Source organism: Xiphophorus maculatus, chromosome 13 (genome assembly GCF_002775205.1).
Source record: "Xiphophorus maculatus strain JP 163 A chromosome 13, X_maculatus-5.0-male, whole genome shotgun sequence".
NCBI lineage: Eukaryota > Metazoa > Chordata > Actinopteri > Cyprinodontiformes > Poeciliidae > Xiphophorus > Xiphophorus maculatus.
Genome location: NC_036455.1, coordinates 27615960 through 27643388, shown reverse-complemented (window position 1 = coordinate 27643388; position 27429 = coordinate 27615960). Strand labels below are relative to the sequence as shown.

Sequence of the window (27429 nt, the reverse complement as noted above, 5' to 3'; positions counted from 1 at the left end):
ATTCTGGTACCTGGGTGAGACATTGCTCTCAGCTGAGCAGACTCTGGCTGCTCTGTGCCCTCGGCCCCTGAGCAGTCCTGCTGCCGCCCCGCCCAGCCACAGAAAACCCTCTGGGCCTCCAGCCTGGACTTTCCTCACACTTATTTGCAGCTCTGAATAGAACCTCTGGAAAGCAAACAAAACAAATAAATCTGATACTTCATTGTCTTAATGAACCAAAAAGTTCATAAAGTCTGCTCTAAATTTATTAAAATCAAAGATTTATTTTTCTCAAAGGGAAGTTAAGGATCTTGGTAGCTCATATCATCAGCTCATTGTAAATGTTGATGAAGGACTTCCATTAAAACATCCAAATATAGTAAATCCCATTTTAAGGCCTCAGTCTGTCTCCGTGTCACTGGGGCTCTTCAGGATTTCATTATTTGTCATGTTACGTCTCTAGAACTAGTATTTACTCCTCTCAAAGTTTTGGCTTTTGCGATCACTTCTTGAAAACTTGGGAAAAACTCTAACCCCGAGTAAACATGTTCACATCCTTGCCAGTGGTGGCGCTGCACCAAGAATCACTGAAGGAAATATTATAAAAACCTCAGAAGAAGACATTGAGCGCAATTTTCTACTTTGCAAAAATTAAGTGGCGATAGACAGGATTTCTCTTTAGTCGTTGTTAAAACAGTAATTTCTCCCGCTAGCGTTAGACACGCGCGTTTGTTTTGGTTGTGTTTACCCAGAATACCCTGCGGGGCTTTTTTCAGCGGTCTCCAGTCTGCTTGGCCTCCACGCGCATGTTTTCAAACTGAAACAAGAGATCACTTCAAGCGAGACCGAGGTCGGGACTAGAGTTTCCTTTTTGATCCGTATTGTGCATTCACGCCAGCTCCGCTTTAATCAAACTCTGGTTCGTTTCAGGAGGTGTGAATGTGCAATTGAACTCTGACGCAGATCCAGTTTCAATATCTTTTCCACAATGACAAACGAAAAGTGTGCTGTACGCCACACTGCCTAAAGTTTCCAGTTTCACCATGGTAACCTGCGTCCTGCACAGATACTGTATCTAGTCTCCGGTTGAACACCAGAGGCTCAGGAGCTGGCTGTTTGAGGAGTGCTTTTGAACTACATGAGCAATTTCACACATTAGGAAGAGTTGCTAGCCAGCATAAGCTAATGTATGTTCCTCTGGTCGCTGCAGTGATGGTGACAGCCTCTCACCATCCTGACATGCCCTGTCCACTGCGCCGTGGACGGTCACACAACCAGACAAAACTTGTCTGCAAACTGGAGCTCTGTGATGTAGCATTTAGCAGAGGCTCATGATATCCAGCGTGACTGGAGAGAGCAAGAGAGGCCGGGTTTCACTGATCTGTGTTAGCATGCTGCTACTCCTCATTGTCACTATGTCCTCACCCTTAAAGATTTAAAGTACCATGTGTGGATAAGTTGAGCTCTCAGTGGTAAAAAGAGAGCTGAAGGTTATTCAAGTTTCACAAATCAGATAAAGGTTTCACAAATCCCAACCATGGTTTTAAACATTCTGCTATCAATTGAGAATAATCTAGTTCAGGTTTGAAGAGTCGAGGTGTTGTAGTTTTGGAATTAGAGAAGTTCTATCGTGACTAGAAAAAAAGGACAAAAATAGTCCTTTAATGAAGTTTCACAAATCAGAAAAAAATTCACAAATCCCAAACATGGTTTTAAATATTCTGCTATTAGAGCAGAATAATCCAGTCCAAGTTTGAAGTGTATAGGTGTTGTAGTTTTTTTTTTTTTTTTTAACTAGAGTAAAGATGCGTAAGGTAGTGAAAAATTAGGTGGAGTCGCCCTTTAGCCATTTCCCGAATCGGAAGCTGGAATTAGAAACTAACTTCAGCTTCGTCAAATGAATCAGGATTTTTTTTTTTAAATTACAGTAAGGTTGTGAGGACGGTCTGATCTCGCCTGATTTACACGTCAATCACATTCCTTCCATTTCCTGATCATTGATGGAAGTGAACTCGAGTGGACAGTCACTTCCTTAATCTGTATCCATCCTTTCTTTTCAATAGCCTTTCTCTGATTGGTTGACATGTTCTTTAGTGTTCATATTTGATGTTTTAGTTTAAGGTTGAGCAGGTAAAACAAAAAGCACAAAATTAGTAAAAATAAATAAATAAAATAAAAATAGAAAAGGGAGCTCAGATTTCTGCACCCCACAAGTTTGATTTAATGAATTTGGATCATGTGGCCAAAAGATTGGATGCCTTTGATCTAAAGTATTTAGTTTCATAAAAACACTACACTACATTTCTCCACATTCAATTTGTTAAGATACTATATTTAAAATATTGCATAAATCCTGTTCTAATTTGAAATCCATCTTGTGCTTGTTGAAATTAGACAACAGCCACGTGGCTGTTTGAGTATTTGAATTCAATACTCAAAGTCAATTCCAAAATACTTCATTGATCCCAGACCACTCCATCTGACACAGGCTCAATTTAAGACATGTAGGAAAATACTGCCCTCTGGTGGCCAAAAGTGTTCATTTCTGGCCTTTGCACTCACCTGCACATAATTTCTATTTCCCCATGAAAAGAAAGTTCTATCTGTGTTACTTACATGTGGAATCTCCTCTCATACAAATGTCCAATTAGCTTTTGGAAACAATTTAAACATAAAACACAGTTTACTGCTATGCGTCTGGGTTTGAGCATTCAGATTTATTAGTAGGTAAAACTACAAAAGGCCACAGGAAGTACAGACTTTAAAAGCTCTTTGAGTTTAAATTCCTTTATTTAAAAAAAAAAGCAGATACCTTTAAATATCAGACATGTTGCAGAGAAGAAACGCTGTGTTCACACTTATCAAACACACTCTCCAGCAAAACAAACACATGAATCTAAACATTTAAGACGTGGAAGTCAAATATACCGCATCCATTAAAGAGATGATGTTTCAGCGCTCCACGACGGCTGCAACAGGAAGCAGGAAGTGGACTTCAACAGCAACTCTCAACTGAATTTGGCTTTAGAGAAATCCATCTCTGGGTGCTGGGCCATGAACCTGCAGAAAGAGGGAAAAGTCACGTTAGGAAACACAGAGGACGAGCGTTTTTACCAACAGCTCACTTCTCAGACGTTATTGTGGGAAGACCAGACCCAGAGGGAAAACGTCACACAGCTGACCTCCAAGTTCAGTAAAACATAAAGTCAACTTTGTGGCATGTTTGGTTTTGTTCCCATCAAACTCCAAGTTTATCATTGCAGGTTTGTTTGGTTGTGAAAACTAAAAGAAGTTTCCACAGCTGACAATACTCTGAGCTATGACAGTCCAAAGAGTGCATTAGTGAAAAAAACCCAAACACATCCAGAATCACTTTTTCATACAGGGCCATGTTTGGATTTTTTTCCTCATTAACGCCTTTAATTAAAAGGATTTTATGTTTACTTTTGTTGTCTTTGGCTAATATTTGGACGGATTTGATGTTCTGAACCATCAAACCACCAAACATTCTGAAATGTGCTAAAAAAATAGAAAACCAGGAAAGAGGCAAACACTTTTTTACACCACTGTACACTGGAAGCGCTCCAACAGTAGCTGTGTTTCCATTGACCTTAAAATTGCACAATTTGAAAATACATTTTCTGAATGGAACCACTGCAATTTGTTGATAAAAAGTTTTGCTACTAGAAAGAGGTGGATTTTTCAGCCATGTCAAAACTAGCGTATTTCGCCAAACTGCTATGGAAACACTTTTTTAGCATCACACATCACATGATCAACAACCGGACGTTACTACTGGTGGAAAAGATGAAGAAGACGACAGGAAGTGGTAGGAGGATCACAGTGCAGAATGCTTTTTAATGACTACTTGCGTGAACAAACGTATTAGTGTGTGATTTTAATAGCGTCACAATTTTAACGGAAACAGAAATTTGTGCATTTTAAACTTCAGCAGAATATGGACAAGGTTTTGCGTTTAAATCCAGCTGGTGAGGACTCACTTCTGCAGAATGTCTTGTTTCTTCTGGTCTTCGGACGTCGGCAGTCCCATAGACTTCTGCCTCTGGTCGTACATCATCTTCTCCACCATCCCACGCGTCTCTCCGTCCAGGTCCGACAGCTGCTCAGCGGGTAACAGAAGAACAGCAGAGAATCGGCGTTACGTGATCCCTGTTGCTTAGCAACAAACCACCCAGCACAGAACGCAGCGCGCTGCTGTTTTTACCTTTGAGTTCTCGGGGCAGATTTTCTTGGTGTTGATCTCTGGGTCCGTGGTAACGATCCTGCTCCACCACTCCATTTTGTTAATCTTCTCCAGGTGGACTGTGACCACTTTGCCGTCGTCAATGAGCCAGGAACTCTCCTCCACCTTGACCTCGCTGGAGAGCTGACCTTCCATAACAGGAGGGTGACCTTTCAGGCCGACCTTGATGGAGCGACGCTGGATGTCCACCACCACGTCTCGGCCCTTGATGCGGAACTTCACGTCGAAAGGCACAGCAATCTGCAGCAAGCCAAAAAAAGATCCACTAACTAGTGAAGCATACTTTCAGCACATTCTCTTAACAGACTCCTAAACTAAAAGTTTAACATTTCACACTCTCTACTTCCTTTGATTGTCCTAAAGGAAACAGTGACACACAGTCAAGCACAAAAGACACACTTACATCGATTTCTGACAGCGTTTGTGTCCATTTGTAGTTAGGAAGGTCTGCTCCGTTTCCTGAGTTGGGCTTCAGTTTGTCTTTGTCCTTCTCGTCCTCCTCTGCGTCCGAGTCGGACTGGATGGAGGAGAAACAGCTTTTAGTGCCGTTCCACATTATGGAACCATCTCCTGTTGCATACTCTGGGTTTCTGAACATTTCAGCAACCCACATTTAAGACTTTTTAAGACCTTAAGACTATGATGACTGAGATGTAAAATCTGTAACACCACAAATGTACACAAGAAAAATCACGTAACTCTTTTCACATTCTTACTTTAATTGAAGATACTAATTACTGGTCCTTTTAGTTTTCACTCATCCTTCAAATTCAGTTTTCAAATGCTGCTCTTAGTAGAGGTGTGTGATGCTGCATATTTTAGCATCAGTCCAATAACAAAGTAAACACAGAACCATTATCACCAATACTTAGTGTGATATATGAAACTTCTGATCTCTAGACGTTTTTATGGTTTTTCCTTTGAATTCATTTTGTTAAAACCTACAACACTTTAGACACAGCTTATAGGTGTCTAAAAAATACCTTAATAATAACGTATTAACACAATATACGGTAGAAAAACAAAACAAATTTTAGTGAATTATTTTCTAAATAAAATACAAAAAACTAATGATCTGAGAGAGAGTTGAGAAACTAGAAGAGAAAAATAAAATACAATTTCAAGAGCAAATCTGAAAGTATCAATCTTATCACGCCGGCATCGATCCAATACTGATACCCACAATGCCAAGCGTTTCTACACAGAATTCATGTAGCGCCGTATGGGCTGGTAGCAGAAGTGAGCGAATGGTGAAGACAGACGCTGTCCAAAAGACATCCAGCTAGCTAGGGTATGTTAGCAGCTAATTAGCCGCGGCCTCAAACGAAATAAAGAAAGATGTCTGCTGGTGACAAACGTTTGACAAAAAAGTCCCACAAGAAAAAGTGAAACAAAGAACTACAGTACAAAGAAAATGTGAGATTAGCTAGTCCTGCCACAACATTTGTGATTAATGTATTTATTTAAGGCAAACGTGACTCTTTTAAAATGCCTTAATTTTAGTCCATGAATCCTTAAAAAAAAAAAAACTTTTTAAGGATGAGTGGACACTCTGACACTAGACGCTCCACTTTTAAAATTCCTCAACACTTTTATTCCTTGACTATGATATGATTCTGAGACTTCTGTTTTATTACTCGTTTTGTTGTTTTAAATGCATTTAAATTTCTGAAATGTTCATTGATTGTACGTGAAGCAGTGCTCCAAAGTGCCAACCGGTTCACTCACCCCCTTCTCTTTGTCAGAGCTCTTTTCTTCACCTCCTGTGTCCTTCTTTGTCTTCTCCTCCTCTTCCTTCTTCTTCTTCTATCACATATAAAACCACAACAAACAAGTCAATCACTTCTGGCAGTGGTTTGGTTGCAAAAGAAGCCTCGGTGGAAGCGGGCAGGTCAGACCTTGTCCAGCTCAGACTGTAGCTTCTCGGCCTCCTCGTCCGTCAGCTCCTGAATTCTTGGACCGTCCTCCTTCTTCTTCTTCTTCTTCTCCTCGGCGAGCTTGGCAGTTCTTTCTGCTTTCTCCTTCTTCTCCTTCTCCTGTTTCATTTGTTTCTCTCTGTGGGCCTTCAGCGCCAGCTTGCTGTGGTGCTCGAAGGAGTCTTTAACCAGCTGGAAGTGACGCAGGAGTCAACATTGGACAGGTGAACACATTCGTAGGGTTAAGTCTGACCAAATGGTACCAGAAACCAGAGAGTGGAGGTGGGACAAGTTACCAAAAACCTAACCCTAACCCAAACCCACAGTTTGGTTTGGTAAACATTTTTTAAATCAATACAATACATTAACAAGAGATGTCTGTTATGAAATAGACATTTCCTTCATTGACCCACACTTATGAAACTCCGGTATTAACAGCAGATGTAGGTTCAAAAGATCAATTCTCCAGAATGAGACATGTAGTCCAGTGATATTAAAACTAAAAAAAGACAGTTATCATTATCATAACTGATACAAAATAGAGTTAAAGTAGGATGTGATTGTATGATCTCAGAAAACTGAATAAGGTTTTTTTTTTGCATCTACCAACTTTTACTTTATAATATCACAGAATATTTTTGTTTTAATGTGATAATTTTCCTGCTTTAAATCAAGGAAAATGATCATTTCTTTCTTGCATTTATACCTAATGAGATCAGAGGATGTTCAAATGTTTTCTAATAAGCATTTAGATATTCTGCTTGTTTATTATCCAACTACTTTACCCCCTCACTGCTATTGGTCCAATACTATTTTTATGCATGTGCTCATCTAAATTTTATATGCACTTATAATTACTTTATTTTTTTATTCTTTATTTTATTTCTCTTTTTAGCAACAGTTCCATCCCATCTTTCTTACCTTCTCTGCAGCTCCTTGATCTCCGCCTATGAAGAAATCCGTCTTGCGTCGGAGGAAACTGAAAAACGTATTTACTAGCTGTTGGCGGGTAAAAAAAACACATGTATTATTAATTTTCTCGTACACAGAAAGAGCATGAAAGGTTGTGCTTCAGTACTTTAAGTCTGTAGGAGTGCAGTGTCGTTATAGCCACAGTGTGACACATTTTCACTCTCTGGAAATTAGGAACACGTGTGTCCTACATTTACACACATTGTAAAAGTATTCAAACTCATAAAACCTTTCCACACATTACAGCTAAGCCTATTGCAATAATCAATAAATCGATTAATTGCACGATTAAGTAAAACAAACCCAATCATTTCAATTTGCATGGTTAGTCTTCTGTTTTCTCTCTTTCTACTGGATGGCAAAGTCAGTGGAAGGAAAACTAGAGTTTTGAACCATTTTGACTTAGTGTTGTCTACTAAGTATGGACTGAGAGCTAAAATTGAATGGCTAAGATGTTTATCAAAACGGCCCAGTTAAAGTCTAGATCTCAATAAAAAATTGCAGTCAAAACCTCGGCGCCGGTAGAATCATAACCAGAACATTTTTACCTTTAATTGAAGCTATAAAAAATACAAATATTCTGAACACTAATATAGTCCACATATGTATTTTTTCATTTACTAAAAAACTAAAACATATAATCATATGAAGAGCATATCCATAATTTGTGTTGGTTTATCAAATAAGATCCAAAACCAAACAGTTTTTGATGGTCATGACAAAATGTGAAAAAGTTCAAATGACATCAATACTTCAGGAATCCACTGATATTTGCTGATAAAAGTAACGGACCCTTATAGAAACATCGGTCTCCAGTCCAGAACAGCAGCATCACACTAACATGAACATATATTATCAACCTTACATTCACAGTTTGTACCGTCTGAATGATTTCAAGGGCTAATCTAATTTTGTAGCCATTGGTACGAAGAATTGGCCACAAAGAGCTGGTGGTTATTGTTTAACGCGTCCCAATATCAACGCGGTATTAATATTTACATTGTATGACAGGCGATTAATTTAAATGCCTCAGTATTTCTGCCAGTACAGGTCGAAACGTGTCTTAGCCTGTTAGCATCATAGCATCAGATATTAGCAGCACGCTGGTTTACCTCCTGTACTCCTCCTTCGTGTTGCTGAGCCATGACGAGCAACATACCGTCATACTTTTCTTCTTCTTCCCCCATATCGCTAGAGGTGAAACACTGAGCTTATCGTTAAGTAAGCGAGTAACAAATAAAGTTAAAATAACGCTAAAGATGCGCTCTTGCCTGACCCTGTTGTCACGCGACTCACTTCCTGGAAACTAACCCCGCCTAGGCTAGTTTGGCCAATCAGAAGGGCGTATTTTAACTGACAAGGACAATCATCCAATTGATTGAGAGTATTTGTTCGGGGCGGAGTAAAGGACCCAAGTAAAACAGAATTTTCTAGAGAATATATATCTATATCTATATAAAGCTATAGATATAGATATATATATATAGTTTGGTGTCTCCCAATGATAATTTCCCCCCCAAAAATCCAACTTTTTCTAATGAAGTGAGTTGCAATATGAATAGAAAATATACTCAGCACATTGACAAGGTTAGAAATAATATGTACACAAAATAATTCTCGTCCTTCAAACCTTGCAGTTCTGCTTCCTGATGGACCTCCTGTCCACCTCTAGACCACTGCACTCAGAAGTGATGTCGTAACTTTATTTTGGAAAATGGAAACAAGTCATCGTGCTTTGAAACAAGATTTTCAGAGTAAACAAAAATTAAGGTTTAAGTTCAACCAACTTTTACATTGGTTGAACATTGGTTTTAATAATAATACTTTTTTCTGATTGCAAAAGTAACAAAGTGCTGGTCTGTGTGTGTGTTTGTGAAAGGGGAAAAAGCAAGCAAGGAGATTCTAGACCAAATACATTTTTATTCAAATTACAAAAACAATTCATTTGTTCCAGATTTAATATGTAACCAGTAAAATATTTGACCACAGTCATTGATTAAAAAGCAACCTTTTGAATGTGAAAAATGCAACAAAAAGCCCTATATTTTCAACCATTACATTTTAATTGACCCAAGAACATTATATCAAACACAAATAGTAATCAGTTTAGCAAGAAAACATAAACTATTTATGTTGGCAATAGGATAAGAATAAATCAATTTCATACCTGAATAACACATCAGATTAAAAACAGTAAGTAAATAAAAGCTATATTAATTTCACCACAGGTTTCCCATGTCATGTTATTGCTGATAACCAGCAATAACTGCTTACTATGGTTGCTGTTAAGTAATGAGAGATTAGATGCAACGATGTGAAAATCTTTTAACTAGGAAATTAGATTTGCATGTTGTATATTTGTATGATATGTTGCTGTTGGCAACTATTTTGTGCCTAGCACTCTGAAAATACATATCTACATACAGCAACAATTAGGTATGAAATACAACTGACTAAGTGTCCAATGTTTTTAAAGTAATGTAGTTTTACTCTTTACCAAAATATATGTTGTCTTGGAAAATAAAACTTTCGCTTATTTACTGTGAAGAATGAACTGATAATGAAGGTTTCTGAGCAGGTGTTATACTTATGGAACTGATGAACGAGGTTTCAGTGAAAATGGTTTTTCTTCTCTTTCCAACCAAAGTTCCTTTGAACCAGATTTGATTTAGGAACAGAATTGCAATTCACCAGAGCCGGGAGAAACTCAGAGAAACTCCCTACAGGAGAGAGATGAGTGGAAGGCACCGTGTATGAGACTGATAAGATATAAAAGGAGAATTATATGTTTTAAGTTTCACTTCTCTCTTGCTTTTCTTTTCTCACACGCTGATCTCTGATACTTATTCTGAATTTCTAAATAAAATGTCTAAAGACAAATGCGCATTTCTCTGATTGATTCAGTGTTTCGCTCACTCCCGAAAATAAAAAAGATTTTTCCTAAACAATGTCTAAAAGTTGTGCCATTTCTGGAAAAAGATTTTTAAATGAAACAAAACACTGATTAGATATCCAATAGAAATAAATTCTCACTTACTAGTTGTTAACAGTTCTTAACAATATTTCCCTTATACATTTAAAAAATTATTGACACACATTACAATTGAAAATAATCTGGTTGTTAGTTATACAGTAATACAGTTGTTGAATTTGTGGATGGAGCAGAAGCCAAGAGGCTTTCAAAGACTCGAAGATTATCACCAAATATAAACATAAAACCAGAGGAAACAGGCAAAACGCTTTTTGATTTCTGAAATGACAATGAAGATTTTTCCACTGATTAATAGCACACATTTCTGGCATGTCATTTTCTAAATAAGATGCAAAGAAAACCAAACAGATTTTTTCAATATAAAGGCTAATTTTACTTTGGTTTATTGTCTTTTGGGAGAGGTCTGTCTCATTTCCTATCCCAACTCAAACTATCTTCTTGTTTAAATTAAATTAATTTAAATCCATATCATAGATGTGTGAATGATTTTGGTCTTAACTGTTTATTGCCTTAACATACAATAATGAGACAAAACATAAGCCAGTGATTGTGATGCTTATGTCATTGACTTATGTAACCTTAATAGTCTTCTTGTTTGAAAGACAAGAAGATATTCTACTCACAGAAAGGTGAGAATCTATGTTAAAGTATACACAGGGACTGCAGTGATGTGATTGAAGTTGTTTGGTTAAACGTAGGTCTCAAGTTGTCTTGTACGATGTGCTTTCACCCTGGACTTCATTTCTTGGTCTGGCTTTAGATCAGTTCTTCTAAGAAGAACCTTTGGTTCAATAAATGGATCCCACTTGCACCTGTAAAAGAATACACAGTCATTGACAAATTCTACAAAGTACTATTCTTAACTTTTTTATGTACCTTCCCTGTCCTGTTCAAGGTCAGAGTCTTAGTTATTAAGACCCAGACATACAGGTCATCTGGGTTCCTGCTTCCACCCAACTGTGAAACTGTTCTCTAAGTAAATGCTGCCTCTCAAAATACACTTAAAGAGCAAAACCTCAGTGCTAATTTAAGTTATTATATATGCATTTATCCCCCAAAATCCACCCATTTTGATTACAGTTTATGCAAATTAGAGCAGGAACTATTTGTTTTAGATTCTCCATGACTAGTGAGCACAGATGACACCCGATGACAGAAACCACAGATCTTTTCTATTTACTAGATAAAATAATAAGATGGCAGCAATTTACATTTGAGATCCGATTTCTTAAGTTGAAAAATAGAACTTCAGACTCATTGTAGGACTTGTGGCCTAAGAACCTAAGACTGTGAGACTTCAGTTGAAATGTTTTTAGATTTACTTCTGACCAACATGCACCAGGACTCTCAGGAGACAAACAACGTTTTAAAATGTTCACTTTACAGAAGGTAAAAATACAACTCAAACTCTTCAATGTGTTTCAGACACTGTATGTATCTTATACTCACTTTTTCAGATGTTTTTCAATGGCTCTTCGTTCATACACTGCTCCGCGATTTGTTTTCACTGGATCAGTGAACATCTTCTTGCTCAGTGGACAGATGAGAAGTGGAGGTATGTATGGTTTCTCTTGCTCCACTAATTTCTTTAAAATATAAAGAGGCAGCAAATTATAAGCATGTCATTTTGCTAAATAAATAAATGATCTAAAATGATTTAATTTATATTAAACATGGTCCTCCCTGTTTTTATTGAACAGGATATTTTAAGAGACTCAGATGAAAATATGTTTATTTTGAACTTGACATGTTTTTATGTTGGAATCTTATTGCGAAGCCAGACAGGAAGCTGTTAAGTAGTTACTTTTACTCATCTGCCTCAGAGATATTCTGTTAGCACTGTGGGATATTAATATTGAGGGAATCTTAAATAAATATTCAGATGGAAGAAAATAACAACGAGGACACTCTGCCTGGTGAAAGCACACAAGAACGTCTGATTGATTTACTTTTTCCCTGATGACTGTAAGTCTAGCTAGTCTACTAGAAAACTTATAAACAAACTCATCACACATTCTAAAAATACAGATAAGTATTTCAAATGCCTTGAAATGGTGATAATTTCAATACATTTGAAAAGAGCGTTGTCAGACAATCTAGATTTTTTAAATTCTTTTTTTCCTTTTTTGTATCAAGGAATACGTAAGGTTTTCTCCTACCCTGAAAGCTCAACACTAGAGTGTAGAGGACTGGGTTGAGGACTAAGTTTATTAAACAGACATGCATTAATAAATATTATAGTAACTCTCCCACCTCCAATCAGAACACACTATCTACACTGGCTAAATGTCACCCAAACTCCACATTTGCTGTATTTATGTTGGGATTGTTATTTGAAAGTGAGACATTTAGTAGTTCACAAATGTCTTGTTACTCAGAGTGGTTGTGATTTAAAATGTTTCATTTTTTAGCCATATATAAAAATATTTGCAGATCCTGACAACACATTAAAACACACTATAATCACAATGCACAGTGATTATAAGGTTTGGTTTTTCTCTCCTTTGCCTTGCAGCACAACACAAAGAATAATAATTTACCTTCTCCTTAGACTCCAATGATTCTGCTGCAGCTTCTTCAGTTTTTTTTCTGGCTTCTTGATCATATGATTCCTTATTGGTTATGTATTCCTCTGCCAGAATGCTTCAATAGAAAACAATACATATATTTGTAAGAATTTACAGATGAGTATTTTGCATTATTGGAGAATGTATGTAGCCTATGTTTCATGTTACAGAAAACACTTACAGTTTGAAAATTGTAATGCAATGAATAAAGCATTATATGTCTGACATTGATGACAGTCACATTACAAATAATTTTACTAATTTCAAATTCAGAAAGACCAAATAAATAAATAAAAAACACAGTTATTTAAAGAATCTTGTTCATTTTTTCCTAACATTATTTAGTCTGTATGGTTTGGAACAATGGTTCTCTATGTTTCAATCCATTCAAAGCATAGAACGTTCCTTGGAAAGAAAGGAACGTTCAAATGCAGCTTTCCTTGTGTCAGTTTAGGAGATGTAATGTTTTTGATGAACCCCCAATGCTGACATGCTCCTCTGTTCTGTATGGTACTGGATATGATGAAATACTTCTGGTCAATATGGTTTAGGTTCATTTAACTTACATCCAACTTATTTAGTGGCCTAGAAACGTCTTAATTTGCGTTTGACCATTATAACAGCTGGTAGAGAACATAAAGAAGGTAACAGAGATAAAACACTTTTCAGAAACAGAACGTGTCATACGTCCCACAATATGGTGGTGATTTAAGACCGTGGGCTGATTCACTTCTTGAATTGCCATAATTGTAAATTTAAGTTTTGCTCTCAGTCACATCCTGGACTAGAATGTCTAGCCATCATTACAGTAACTTAAACCAGGTCACACTTTGACTATGCAGCAGAATAATGAACCACAGGAAGACCACCTGAGTGACAAGGCAACCTCAGCATAACCAAAGAAAAACAAAATGAAATTTCTGAGTGACCTAGTCAAAGTCTGGACATAAATCCAATGCAGATATTGTTGCATAACATTAAATACACTGTTCATACTCAAAACACCATCTAATGTGGCCGAATAAAAACATTTCTGCCAAGAAGAATGGGCAATAATTCCTCAGTGGTGAAGTTGAAGGTTCAATGCCAGTTGCTGAAAACTCCTGATGTCAGTTGTTGCTGCTAAGGGTAGCACTGCACCATTAGCAGCAACAACTAGTTTGTGTCCTAAACTAGTGAGGTTTAGGACACAATTATTTCCTCCAGAGCACCAGGGTCGTTTTTTAAATTCCCTTAATGAATTAAATCGTTATTTGAAAACAATGTTATAATGTTCCAAAAGACAGAAAAGTTTGTAAGGGGGCAAACAAACCCTCTCTCACACAACTCTTAAGGCATGCCATGGACAGGTCACATGTCACACTCACTTTTTTCTACACACAATTCATTTCATTTGTCAGTTTGGCAGGGAAGACGCCTCCTAAATGATGTAGTTTAGCTTGGACTGAAGTCTGTATTACTTCTCTAAAATACTCAGCAAAGGGCTCTGAATAAAGTGATGTCAGTTAAATAGGAACAAACCTTCACAATCCTATGGGAAGATACTGTTCCTCTGCAGCAGACTGTTGTCTGCCAGTTTCAACATAGTGAATACTATGTAGCAGTAATGTTACCTGTCCAGTGGATCCTCTGGTTCAGGATGCATCAGCAGTCCGAACACAGCTTCAAGAATTTCTCTCATGGTGATTAGAGAATTGTAGTTCCGATCAAGAATATTGTGGCAGATTCGCCCCACGTTGTTGATGTTGCAGTGATATATCTTTAATTAAATTAAGGAAATAACTGCACAAATATTAAGACTATTTATGCATAAAACAATTTACATATGCAAATTAAACAGCAATGATTAAACATGTCCTGCTTCTTTGACAGGATACTGGAGTCACAAAGCGAACTGTTGGAGGCTTCACTGGGTATTCAGTGCCAAACTGACAATAAAGCTCAAATGTTCCTTTCTCATATGGAGTGTCAGCAGGGCCCTCCAAGATAATCTTCCAGAAAGCTGCAAAGCAGAAAAAACTATTAAAATAATAAAACAAAATGTTTGTTTCAGTTAATTAAGAGATAGGAGGTTTTTTTTAACTACAGAAGTCTTTGCTTCAACTTTGTTTAGGATAACAATTACAACTGTTTGCTTCAGATACCAATTCAAGAGATTTCCCACTGATAATTCTTCAAAAGAGGTCTGTGCATCTGTGCAGTAAAGTATTTACTCTGTTTAATGGTAGACCACGATATATATATATATATATATATATATATATATATATATATATATATATATATATATATATATATATATATATATATATATATATATACAGTACAAACCAAAGGTTTGGACACACCTTTGAATTCAATGAGTTTCCTTTATTTTCATGACTTATTGACATTGTAGATTCACACTGAAGGCATCAAAACTATGAATAACACATGTAGAAATATGCACTAAACAAAATGTGTAAAACAACTGAAAATAGCCCTTATATTCTAGTTTCTTCACAGTAGCAACCTTTTGCTGTGATTACTGCTTTGACACACTCTGCATTTTCTTGATGAGCTTCAAGAGGTCGTCACCTGAAATGGTTTTCACTTCATAGGTCAACCTGCCCTGTTAGGTTAATAAGTGGGATTTCTTGCCTTATAAATAATCATGAAAATAAAGAAAACCCATTGAATTAGAAAGGTGTGTCCAAACTTGTGGTCTGTACTGTATATATACTGTATATATGGCCTGCTTTACAGTCTGTATGCTGCACTTAATGATTAAACAATGACCATTAATTAAATAATTGATTTATCATAATATCTGATCAATTGTTCCTGCCCTATATCGTGCATGTGTGTGTGTGTGTGTGTGTGTGTGTGTGTGTGTGTGTGTGTGTGTGTGTGTGTATACATTTTATAGGTGTACAGAAGGAGATGCTATCACCTTGGGGTTTGTAAATTTATTAAAGACTAACAGGTAAATATTGTCACTTACTTCTGGGTCACAGTCACTTTTGTTTGCAGCTGACTTGGTAATACAGCCTCAGGAAGTGAATCGTAGCCATTTGTAGCAAAGAAGCCATTCAAAGCACTCTGTTAAAAAGTGAATAACAAAGTAATTATTTTTGCAGTGTTCAAACAGTCAGATTTTTGTTTTGCAGAGGAAGTCTCTTAACCTCAGTGATAGATGATGGGTCAGCTTTGCTTCTGGGCTTCCTAATCACCAAAGAAAGAACAGTTTCAGTCTCAAAAAGCTTGAGACCATCTTTGCTCGTTTCTGGTTTGAAGCAGCACCCCCCTAAAAGTGAAAAATAAAACCATAAATAAATAAGTCCACAAAATTAATGTATGTCATTTACCAATATAATCAGAAATAATGTGGAACACAATACAAAATAAAACTACATAATTACTCAATTATATGATTTTCTGTTGCTTATTCCACTGCACACTTTCATGTTGATGTGCTTTTCTCAGTTTCTTTGAATCCTATAGAGACGTCAAACAATCCTGGTCTGACATGTTCAGGCCTATTGGACATTGCTGCTTTCAAAATGAGATTCATATCCTAGGTCTATGATACCAAATTTGAACCATCTGTAATTTTCCATTGTCTCAGGGAAGACTCAAAATCTTACCTTAGAGAAAAGGAGTACCGTATTTCTAAGAGAAAACTAATTTTGTTATTAAGTAAAATATAAATGAATTGCCATTTATTGACTTTTGTTATTACTAAAATTAATTCAAGTACGAAAGACAAAAACATAAACTGGAAGAACTAGTTACTAAGGATATTTGGTCAAAATAAAATTAGAATCATGCTAAAAAATACAATGTTTACAGCATTTATATACTGTATGTACAGAGATAGTATGCTTATTTACATAAGACTACCTGTTGCAATGCTGATTCCATGAAGGATGTTATTTGCCACTTTTCCAAGAAGAATTGAATCCACTATTATGTTGGACTTTATTAAGTCTGCTGCAACATCTGCAGACTTTTTGACGGATCTGTTTGAAAAGATTCATATTTGTTATTAAAGACATCTTGCAATGAGTTCTGTGCATTCTTATGTAATTATTCCACAGGCAGAGCAAAACTACCTGAGCTTTTAACTCCAATACCAACAATGTGGCTGCTGGACTTGAAGGAATAATAATGAAAAGTTTTTATAGAACTTCTCTCTTATTATAAAGAGCATCTAAACTAATAACCTGTAATCAAGTATTTTCTAAAATTACATACATATAATTGCTTGCAATTATTAATTATATATATTATTACACTATTAAAGAGTAGATACAATTAACTGCTTATCAAATCTAAGTATAATTTACTTAAAGGTTGAGCCAAGAAAATGTATGTGCATCAAACAAGTAGCCCTTCCTGTTACTCTGAACCCATGAAGTAGCTCCCAGTTTCAAAAAGGTACCGTCCAACAGCTTCAGTTTCAGTCCAACAGCAGATGTCACTAAGTGAGCAATGACAGCATCCAATACTGAACCATTGGTCAAAGTAATGGCTTGGAAAGGCACATTGCTTCATATGGCTATTGCTAGCTGTAAGTGCACCTGTGATAAAAATGCACATTTCAGTAAATGATTGAAATGTATTGAAATAAATGTCCCTTGCATCTGAGGTGGCAGTTTGACTGCTGTGGCACTGTCAGCACTGCTTGGGGCTTGAACACGAGGATTCAGCTGCACCCAAAACTTTTGCATCTCTGTCTGATAATTACTAACATCTAAAGAAACATCAGACTTTTTTCGCTACTGTCTGTTCTTAGCCACTGTAACAGTGGTCACTGCTGGAGTTCACTTTACATGTCATAAAAAAGCAGGACAAAGTTGCAGAAAACTAGTTTGAGAGGACCTTTCTATTACATTTTGAGACCAATTATAAAGAAAAAAAATAAAAATCTGTGCTTACAAACTTACATTTTAAAATATGTTATTGAATTCACACATATATATTTTTTACTCATAAAAAGATATGTCACATGCACTTTAAGGCCACATGAGTGTAATGTGATGAATTTCTAACATTTTTAGATTTCATTCATCCAGAAGCTTTTCTGTGGAACTTTTCCTATAAACTGTTGCATGTCTCCCTCTTGTGGTCATATGTTAAGTGGCAACAAAAGAATGCTCACTTCAAATACCAATTAGTTTTACAATCCTTTTATTTATATACTTCTTTATCTCCAATGAGATGACATTGAAAAGACTCATTTTCAATATCTTCGTTTTCAAGAAGAGATTGAAAACAAAGATATAATTCAATACACTCTCAAATATGATGCAATCAAGTAAAAGTTAATCAACTCAGTTCCATTTTGTGCTTTTAAAGGAAAAATCAGAGCCAGTTTTACATTTACTTATGACAACATGACTAATGCAAGAAAAACATCAAACATTTAAAATACAAGAAAACCAAGAATAACCACTAATTTCACACACAGAACTGAAAAAAGTCTAAGAAGATAGACTGGGCTGTTAAACTTCTACACTTTTAATATTGATATTGACAAGAAGTTTGATTTATTATTATTATTATTATTATTATTATTATTATTATTATTCACCTCCTCAACAGAGAAAAATCAGAAAACATTTGCTGTTTAAGGGACAGAAGCTTTGCAAAAGGCAGAAAGTGAGAATTTTAGAGATTCCCCTTAACAAGCAAGAGCTACCTGTTAAATATGAGCTTCATATTTTAATATATTGCATACTCCAATCTCTCTGAACATTAAGTATAGTTTTATGTGTGTTTTAATCATTATATATTACTTACAAAAGACAGACATTCAAGTTCCAGAAAAAGAAATGGAGTTCCAGCATGTTAGCTTAGTTAGCTACAGGGGTGGGCAACTCCAGGCCTGGAGGGCCGGTCTCCTGCAACTTTTAGATGTATCTCTACTTCAACACACCTGAGTCAAATAATGAGGTCATTAGCAGGAGTCTAGTGAACTTGACTGCACTTAGGAGGTGATTCAGCTGTTGGATGTTGGACCAGGGAGACATCTAAGAGTTGCAGGACACCGGCCCTCGAGGACCAGGAGTGCCCACCCCTGGCTTAGCATATTACTCTGAAAAACGGCAGACAGGGTAGGATATTTTTCTGTCAACTGTTGAAAACAACCTTAACCACAGAATGAGGTGCTGACTTGTGATTAACACACTAAAGAGGTGTGTGTCTAATAAAGTATTTCTATTGCACTGTTAGTAATTGACAAGACGATTTAAATGTTTTTGTACAGGATACCATAAAAAATGAGAATAAATTAATGGTTGGCCATGATTAAAAATGTTTTATTAATATGAAAGTGATGTAATTTTGATTCTTACTTATACTGATATCACTTTTAAATATTTGAAAAGATCTTCAACAAATTCTTCATCTCTTAGACTATTGACATTATGACCACTAAAATGCCTCTAACACAAATTAAATCAAGAAAACTAAGAATGTCATTCATAAACAAAGAAAGCAATAATTAAAATGAATTAAAATCGACTCTATGAAGGTAAAGATATGGTGAAATGTGTACTAACAAAACAAACAAACAAAAAGCAAAGAAAAAACTGTGAACTGCGTAACAAGGGCACGGGTAAAGGACAAAATCAAACTGTAGAGCCTCAAGCTCTTCACAAACAAGCGGATGGTTAATTGTCATAAAAAAATTAACAACTGTTTTACAGACGAAGTCCCAATTAGGTGATCCTTCAAATGCACAGATACAATATTTACATTCATAAATATCTGCATGCAGAACCCTGAGTTCACTGTAGCCTTCACATAATTCCAGCCTTCACATTTTTCTCCTTCCTGTCAAAGGAGCTCGGCTCAGACGGACACTCCAGTGCAAGTAAAGTCGTCCTTCCAACACCCAGTGCGTGACCTGAGAGAGGCAACCGGGTTGATCCGTCCCGCTGCTTCATGTCCTCACCGAAGCGTGTAGCAGTGGCACACCTGAAGACTCCATCTCTGAGTGAGAGGGTGAGTAGGTTGATGGAGAACTTGAAGTGGGATCTAGTAGACCAGAACCACAAAAATAAATAAATAAATGCTGTCAACCTTAAGTGAATGTCAATCTGTTTCATTCTGACTTGCAGAATTAGAATTTGAGTATTGATCCTGGGGAGTTGAGATGTTCTTAATCTGCCTCTCAGAACATTAAGGTTTTCAGCCAGGGCCGGCCCAAGCCTTTCTGAGGCCCAAAGCAGATTTTTTTCTTTTTCTTTTCTTTTTTTTGGGCCCTCCATACCAACATGTCAACACCAGATGCTTTATCATTTCTAAGCATGTCACATACCAAATATCATTAGCATAATTTGTAATTAGCTTCCATCATACCAGTGTTATTATGGCTACTGATTTTAACTTTATTGGAGTAACAAGCTAAAGAAATTATTTGGAATTTGAAATGCAGAGAGGCATTTCAGTATGTCATATTATTTTAACTATTTGAAAGTAACATCAGCTGATGAACAGTAAATATACGGTAAAAAAAATGGACAAGTTTGATATCTTATATTTCCCCACAGGGGCAGCAGCCATGAACAGGAAGAGATTTACCATTATTTATGTAGCAACTATAAAAACAATACGGAAATTGGTTTTACTTATGTAATAGCATGTAGTTTGTATTGTTCAATATTATACATATTTCAGCATATATGTTTTCCTGTAATTATTGCTGGTTTGGTGCTCTGGGTCATTTAGCTCTGAATGATAACCCACACAAAAGTAAAAACGTTGCTAAACTGTGAATGCACCATGAATATCCTACACCAGGGGTCTCAAACTCGCGGCCCGCGGGCCAACTGCGGCCCTCGGGACGATAGTTTGTGGCCCCCGCCTTAATATGAAAGTTTAATGTTAGTGCGGCCCGCGAGTTTGATATAATTGGCACTTTTCAGTGTTGTGTGCGGAGCTGAACGAACTTACCAATCACGGTGGAGTATATTGCTCTCGGGGGCGGGACATCGGCCGGGCCTATTTGCATTTTCTAGTTGTCATTATTTGCATGCGGTACATGCGCAATTTCCGCGGCCGCTTCCGCTTCACGTGCTTCAGCATCCAGTCTAGACCCGGAAGTTGCTGATCAGTGTAACGTAATTAAGGTTAGGCGCTGTAATGCTTGGGTTGTGTTTAAGGAAGGAGAGGAGGCGGCAGATTCGTCAGGACGGTCAAAAACTCCCAACCACACTGGTACTGGGAATTCCCCAGTGTTGTCCTTTAATAAATACGCTCTTCACCAACCTTACAAAGCCGGTTGAACGGCTGCTATATTATCAGACATGAAAATTGAGCAGCGTCCAAACAACCCGTAACATTACTAAAAAGTTAGGGAGCTAACATGTCCGTCTAGCACGTTTCTCCCACGCTCTCTACAGAGAAGCCTTGGCGCATACTTCTGACATCATTAGCAATATTAGAGTATCTTAAAGAGACACTACACAATTACGGCTGTTACAGCGCCTGACTACGGCCAAATATGGTAATAGGCAATCAGAAAGGTTTGGCTGAGGAGACAGTGTGTGTGAATGTGGCCCAGCCTCACCCAGACTCTACCTCCAGCGGCCCCCGGGTAAATTGAGTTTCAGACCCCTGTCCTACACAGACTCCTTCCACATAAACATTTTCATGTTTTCTTCTCAGAAGAAGACAATCTGTGTCTCTTTCTACTGACATTTTTAATAAGGTTTTTGAGAGAACTCCTGATCAATAAAACACATATTTGATCTTATTTTATTAGCATAATGCTGATCACTGAATTACCAGCACCCGAGGTGAGCCCTGCAGCAGTTTGCCCTTTGTTCACTTTCTGTTACGCAGTGTATGTTTACAGTGCAGCTGTGTAGTAAACAGCAGGAGCCTGCCAGGCATGACTCAGGTGTTTTATTCCAGCAAAATTTTAAAGGCTAACACCTTTTCTGCTGACACAGCAGTCTGTAAAGTCACAAATTATTTAATGCTTCTTATGTGAGCCTGCGAATGCAAACTGTTCAGGCTGGTTTTGTTGTTGTTGTGTTGATATTAAAGATATGTGCAGCTGCATTACACTCTTACATTTAGTGAACACAGAAGAGGTCATGAAAGTTAACCCTGTTTATTGTCTTAATCGAAATAGATTCATGATCAGTCATAAGTATGACAATAAGTTATACATTTATGTGAAACGCCGAAGAGTGTAAAATACTCTGAATGTGCAAAAATATTTGGTATGCTGTTTGAGTCAGTGATCTTTAAAGAACATCTAAAATCATATTAGTTGGACCACAATGTTAAACAAATTAACAAACATCATTCACTAAAATCAGTAAGACAAGACCTGAGATAAAACAAAACAGACGCAAGTTAAAATTCTTTGGATCCTGAGTTACCGTGCTATCAATTTATTTGTTATCAATCAACTCAATGCAGTTTTTATATGTTTACTGCCAAATTATATCAATCAGTCCCTCCAGTTTCTTGAGAATTATTGTGTAAATTCACGCAAAATGTCACTTTTTTGCACTAATACATAACTGGGAGTTTATTGCAGATTTTTCTCAAAAATTGTCAAAAGCTTGTACTAAACAGCTGCCTCATCCTTAGCTGATGTCAGATTACAGCCCACGATCTATATAAAAGGTCTCATTTACAGTCAGTAATTAGTGCAAATATCACAAATATTTCCAAATACAAATACTTTCATTTTTATTACAAAACAAAACATCACAAAAAGTATCACAAATTCCTGGAGGGACTGAAAAGATGTTCAATAATATATTTTTTTAATTTTAAGAATTGATATTTTAACAGTTTGCAAACAGGTTTTATCAACACATTCTGGCACAACCGGCCCTTTAAGAGCATTCATGATCTTGATTTGGCACAAAACCAAAATGAGTTTGGCTCCCCTGCTTTAATGGGTCCCTAGTCAAAGTAGTTGCTGTGGTGATATGGGCCCAGGTGGGACTGTCAGTCGGGAATCAGGCATCAGTGCCTCAACACCACCCCCTCCTCCGCAACACAGGCAACACCACACATTGGTCACATCTTGGGGTGTGGAATGATGGACCTCGCAGTCACGGGGGGCTAAGCTGGGCTCTAGTGGGCATCCCACCCATCCGACCCTCCCAGGGCTAGCTCACCACTAACACATTAGGGTGTTAATGTATTCTTACTAACTTGTTCGTTCTGAGTTTCGCCTACAGCGGGGGGCTGGTGCCTGTCTGCCATGTTGGTGGGTCTAGAGGTGAGTCTCGCTTGTGTACTGCTGTGTGGTTTTGCTGTGGGTGGATCTGTGGAGGAAATGGGCCACCACAGGGACCCGGTTCCAGGCTTGGCCTACTCAGTGACCAAGCCACTGATGGATAGCCCCTCTGTCGTTTGGGGGGAGCGGGCTGCTGTTCCTGCGCTTCACTGAAGATCTACTGTAGCTTTTTGAGAGTTGTGACTGTTGAGTTGGTGCCTAGTGTCTGTTTGAGGCAGCTGTGACCTTCCAGAGCCGTGTCCACTTATCCTTTGCAGCTCTTGGGTGTTAAGTACCTCCCCTATTACATAAAGCTTTTCGTTTTAAATAACATCTCATTGATACTTAAATTGCTAACTTTAAGTGTTTCTGTAAGCAACATCTTCCTTATTGAAGAGTTTTCCCAACAGGGTCTGGTAAAATGCGCTTACTTACACATCATGCTGAGAATTATTAAATTACAGTCACACCTTTCTCTTTTTCCCTCTAATAAATGCAAATATTGCAGATATTTAGGTATTAAAATGAATAAAACATAACCCTTACCTCCATTCTTCCTCCACATGTTTCTGGCAAACTTGTCAGTGGAAGTCAAGTCGGATATTTGGATGTTGGGATTTGACTTGTAGTCGTCTTGAGGAAAAGAAAACAACCAAACACTTTTCTCTGACACCAGTAGGTATTACATCGGCGAGGATGAAGGAGAGAAAGCTGCCCAACTTACTGTTGTTGCTTGAGGGAAAGGAGCCACTCCCAATCATGGTCTCGTGCCCACTGTCCGACATCGTCCTCTCCATCCTGGGAATGGGCGGCCGCTTCTTCGGGCTCTTCCGAGTGCTGATGCGGATGATGCCCCGCACCAACCGGCACTCCGCTTCCTGCTCGTCCATTTTGTGCTCCTCTGCCAGGGAGTTGATGAGTTGGGTGATGGCTTTGCTCTTCCTCAGAAACACAGAGTCTGAGGTGCACCTGGCCAGCTCTTCGATTTGATACTCAGAGTACAGCTCCAGTAGCTTCTTGGTGATCAGGGAGTCCACGTTCTCGTCGCCGTCCTCCCAGTCATGGAATGACACAGAGTCATGCAGGGAGGCAAACTCTGATGGGGTTTGAGCAGGCAGTGGCGCATATGGTGAAGATTTGATGTCGTAATCTAAATCATCTTTCGGACCGACTACTTTGACTCCGTTAATGCGAAAGTCTGACCATTCGGTGTCAGCCTCTTCTTTGTTGTTGTCTGGGTTAACGCCTCGGAGGCTGATCTTTTCTGGCTCATCTGGGGAGCTCTCGTTCGGCGCCAAACGCGGAGCGTGGATGCAGCGCTGGCACACCTTATACAGTCCGAAGGTGATTACGGTGCACACGAAGGTTTTACAGCTCTTTGGAGAAGAGCAGGGATTGCAGCTCGATGCTGCAGATGAAGGTTCGGCTACACTGGGACCGAAGTCGATGGTCTCAGACTCGTTCCCATTAGCATCTTTAAGGCGGCCTTTGTGGACTGGCTTTGGCTGTGGGGTTGGCTGCCTATCCTCCACCGGGTCCACACACCGCTCCTCGGTAAAAGACACTTGCCTGGTGCTCTCCAGCCTCTCGCTGCGCCTCAGACTGTCACTGGTGCCAGCAGACATGACTAACTAGCTGCAAGAATCCAACGAGAAAAGAAGCACAACAGAGGGGTTACATTAAAAATGGTTATACAATATTACCCCTCTGTCAGGCAGAATATCAAATCCCGTTAAACCGCATGAGGGCATCTGGCTTTTAAAAAAACCAAACAAACGAATCCACTATTACAGGCAGGCAGGTGATGTGACCCAACAGGTTTCATGGATGATGCACCTGGTGAGAGACAATCACCCATTCATACATCCGATTATCTGTGTGATGTCATGGAGTATTCCACAATGATAAACAACTCATTCAGTTTGGTCACAACTGAGAAGTGCGTAGTCAAGACAATAATAACAGTGCTGAGTAAGGCACAAAAAAAGTCAAAACAAACATTAACTGAGCTGCATTAATATTATTAATAATAATAGCATTAATAATAATCCCGACAATATTCATCATTTGTATTATTATCATCTTTATTGTTATTATTATCATTGTCTCACTGCAATGCATTAGCTTATCTATGGCAACTTGTGATAAAAGTCAAATTATTTATTTTAGTCTTGCTATTGTAGTAATATTCAAAAATTATATCAGTAGTTGCACCAACACACAAGCTACTATTCGTAATAGCAATATTTTATTACACTAATGTTAATACTGCTAGGACTACTGCAGTACGACTATTACTACTAATAATAATATTAGTAAAAAACAATCAACTACAAGCCTCTACAGGCTTGTAATATGGAATAGCAACAACAATGATATTCATATTTTTATAATGTGGCTAATTGGTATAATAATCATTTTATTAATAATAATAATAATAGAATTAGAAGTAATTCTTGTCAGTAATATTAATAATTAGTATAGCTATCATTTCAAAAAGGTGACAATAATAACAGTGAACATGTTATGTGTTATTGGTGGTGTTAGCCTACATAAGGTGATTTATAATAATATAATATTAATAATGATAACAATAGCACTGTCATTATTAACAACATAAGAAATTATAATAAAGTAACAATAATGCACTTTGACTTAATTGTTATCATTATAAAATAAATAATCGGGCATCTACAACCAAAATAACAACAACAATAATAATTATTATTATTATGATACTTTTTGTAGTGAGATTAATTAGTATAATAATGATGTTAATAAGATTGAATAGTAAAGTTATGTGGTACAACTGGCATTAGCTTAGATATGGAAACTTGGAATAATGTCAATTATTTTTAAATATAAAAATAAGGTTATTAAAATATGAACACTATAATATTCTGGATGAATTACGCTGTATACGGTCACCAGTAGTTGAGCAGTCTGTTCTCAGTGCTGACGTCCTCTACGACGACGACGACTGTTTACGGCTCTCTAAGCAACGTCGCTTTAATCTCGTCCACTCAACGAAAACCTTTCGCTGTTTATGTAGCCTAATTACTAATTCAGTTAACAATAGGTTAAGGTACTGGAGACATTCGCTCGCGGTCACTTTTTTGAGCGTGTATCAATATTGTTTTCATGTTCATGGCGACTTGTCATTGCGTCTCTTCCTCCATTACAAACTTCTCACCTATAGCCAGAGTACGCTGCGTCCACAAGTCGACTCCCCCCAAAATCACGGCTTTCCCTGTGCCAACAAGTCAGCATGTATGTTTTAATCCATCTGTGACAAGGAATTGGGTCCAAAACATTCCAAAATGAAAGTTTAAGGAAAGTCTGGGGGAAATCCGTGTACCTGAGCGTCAAGGTACAGGAAGCGAACCAGGTAAGCTGAAACCGGAGTCTGGACTTCCGGTTAGAAGTGGCTTTAGAAAATAAAACTCAGGTAAAATGACAAACTCTGTGGATTCTAATGCACAAGTAGCCGCTCATGTACGCCTATATATATATATATATATATATATATATATATATATATATATATATATATATATATATATATATATATATATATATATATATATATATATATATATATATATATATAGATCTATGAACGTGCAGGAAATAAGCTTTTTAACGACAAAAAATAAGTTTCAGTGGCGCATCCTACCATTCAAATTGATGCAAGTTTATTTTGAAACTCCATTTATGGACTGACATCTCCGGAAAGCCGTAACAACATTCGGGGAGTTTTTATTATGCTGTTGATATGCTTGGGCTATACTTAGACATGCCGTGAAAAAAGAAACTGAAAACAAAAAAACAGATAAATAAATAAATACAGCAATGGCTTCTTAAAACAAGAAACATTCTAGTTTTAAAATATCTTAGAATAATGAGGTATAAAATTATACAATTTTAAAACTAGTTTAGAACCATTACAATGTCGTTTAAACAATTATTCGTAACACAGCAGAAGCTCACATGTTATTTTAGCGACATAAGCTCGCTAACGACAAATGTCTAATTTTAGTGAGTTTTATATCTGCACATCAGTTTCTGGAAGAGACTACGTTCAATATTTATTTTGTTTTGTTCACTAGTGTTCTTTCGAGGGCTTCACAGAACAGATTGCTTTAAACTGAGATTAAATTAAACAACGACAGACTCTACTTAGTTATCAGGTAACTCATAATTATGCTGCAAAATACTTTATGTTAGCCCCTCTCACAGATACAGAAACGCTTTCGCTTTTAAAAGAAAAACAAAGACACGAAGAGTCGTTTGGCGAAGCAGTTCTTTTAGAAGAGCTGAGTCACATGATATGGATCTCGAAAATGAGCCGCAATTCCCACTGTTAAGCCATTAGGTTATAAAAAAAAAGGTTTCGAGGTCTAACTGGAAAGAATTGAGAGCAACTTAGGTTTTTATGTTAAGTGTCATCTATACACACAAGGACGTCGAGACCAAGAAGTGCTGCAGGTTAGCAGGTGTGGGAA

General features: G+C 37.4%; 2 protein-coding genes and 1 long non-coding RNA gene across 4 annotated transcripts; all 3 read right to left on the bottom strand.

Moving 5' to 3' along the window:
• Window positions 1-2750: 2750 nt before the first annotated feature.
• nudc (nuclear distribution C, dynein complex regulator) lies at window positions 2751-8442 on the bottom strand. Its single transcript, XM_023344436.1, has 8 exons — window positions 8244-8442; window positions 7081-7158; window positions 6142-6351; window positions 5972-6049; window positions 4647-4760; window positions 4205-4483; window positions 3981-4099; window positions 2751-3039 (listed from the first exon to the last, which is right to left on the bottom strand). The coding sequence occupies exons 1-8, from the start codon at window positions 8316-8318 to the stop codon at window positions 2988-2990; spliced, it is 1005 nt and encodes a 334-aa protein (XP_023200204.1). The 5' UTR covers window positions 8319-8442; the 3' UTR covers window positions 2751-2987.
• Window positions 8443-9529: 1087 nt separating this feature from the next.
• On the bottom strand, window positions 9530-14668 carry LOC111610636. The gene is made up of 5 exons (XR_002753739.1): window positions 14568-14668; window positions 14304-14449; window positions 12664-12766; window positions 11573-11709; window positions 9530-10935 (listed from the first exon to the last, which is right to left on the bottom strand). It is a non-coding gene; the product is annotated as an uncharacterized LOC111610636 (long non-coding RNA).
• Window positions 14669-18683: 4015 nt separating this feature from the next.
• LOC102238143 (keratinocyte differentiation factor 1-like) lies at window positions 18684-26318 on the bottom strand. Of its 2 annotated transcripts, none has more exons than XM_023344421.1 (4): window positions 26118-26318; window positions 23649-24559; window positions 23471-23557; window positions 18684-19713 (listed from the first exon to the last, which is right to left on the bottom strand). In XM_023344421.1, the coding sequence occupies exons 2-4, from the start codon at window positions 24547-24549 to the stop codon at window positions 19619-19621; spliced, it is 1083 nt and encodes a 360-aa protein (XP_023200189.1). In that variant the 5' UTR covers window positions 24550-24559; window positions 26118-26318; the 3' UTR covers window positions 18684-19618. The 2 variants fall into 2 exon arrangements, with proteins under 2 accessions (XP_023200189.1, XP_014326951.1); XM_014471465.2 differs by having other exon boundaries at window positions 23649-24555.
• Window positions 26319-27429: the final 1111 nt, after the last annotated feature.

Bases quoted from the DNA above. Each gene is read 5' to 3' on its own strand.
- nudc (XM_023344436.1), bottom strand. From the start codon at position 8,318: ATGGGGGAAGAAGAAGAAAAGTATGACGGTATGTTGCTCGTCATGGCT. The intron at 6,050-6,141 runs GTCTGACCTGCC...TATATGTGATAG, and splicing joins TACAGTCTGAGCTGGACAAG to AAGAAGAAGAAGGAAGAGGA. The intron at 4,484-4,646 runs GTAAGTGTGTCT...GGCTTGCTGCAG, and splicing joins AAACGCTGTCAGAAATCGAT to ATTGCTGTGCCTTTCGACGT.
- LOC102238143 (XM_023344421.1), bottom strand. From the start codon at position 24,549: ATGTCTGCTGGCACCAGTGACAGTCTGAGGCGCAGCGAGAGGCTGGAG. The intron at 23,558-23,648 runs GTAAGTTGGGCA...CTTTTCCTCAAG, and splicing joins CTTTCCCTCAAGCAACAACA to ACGACTACAAGTCAAATCCC. The intron at 19,714-23,470 runs GTAAGGGTTATG...CTGGTCTACTAG, and splicing joins CATGTGGAGGAAGAATGGAG to ATCCCACTTCAAGTTCTCCA.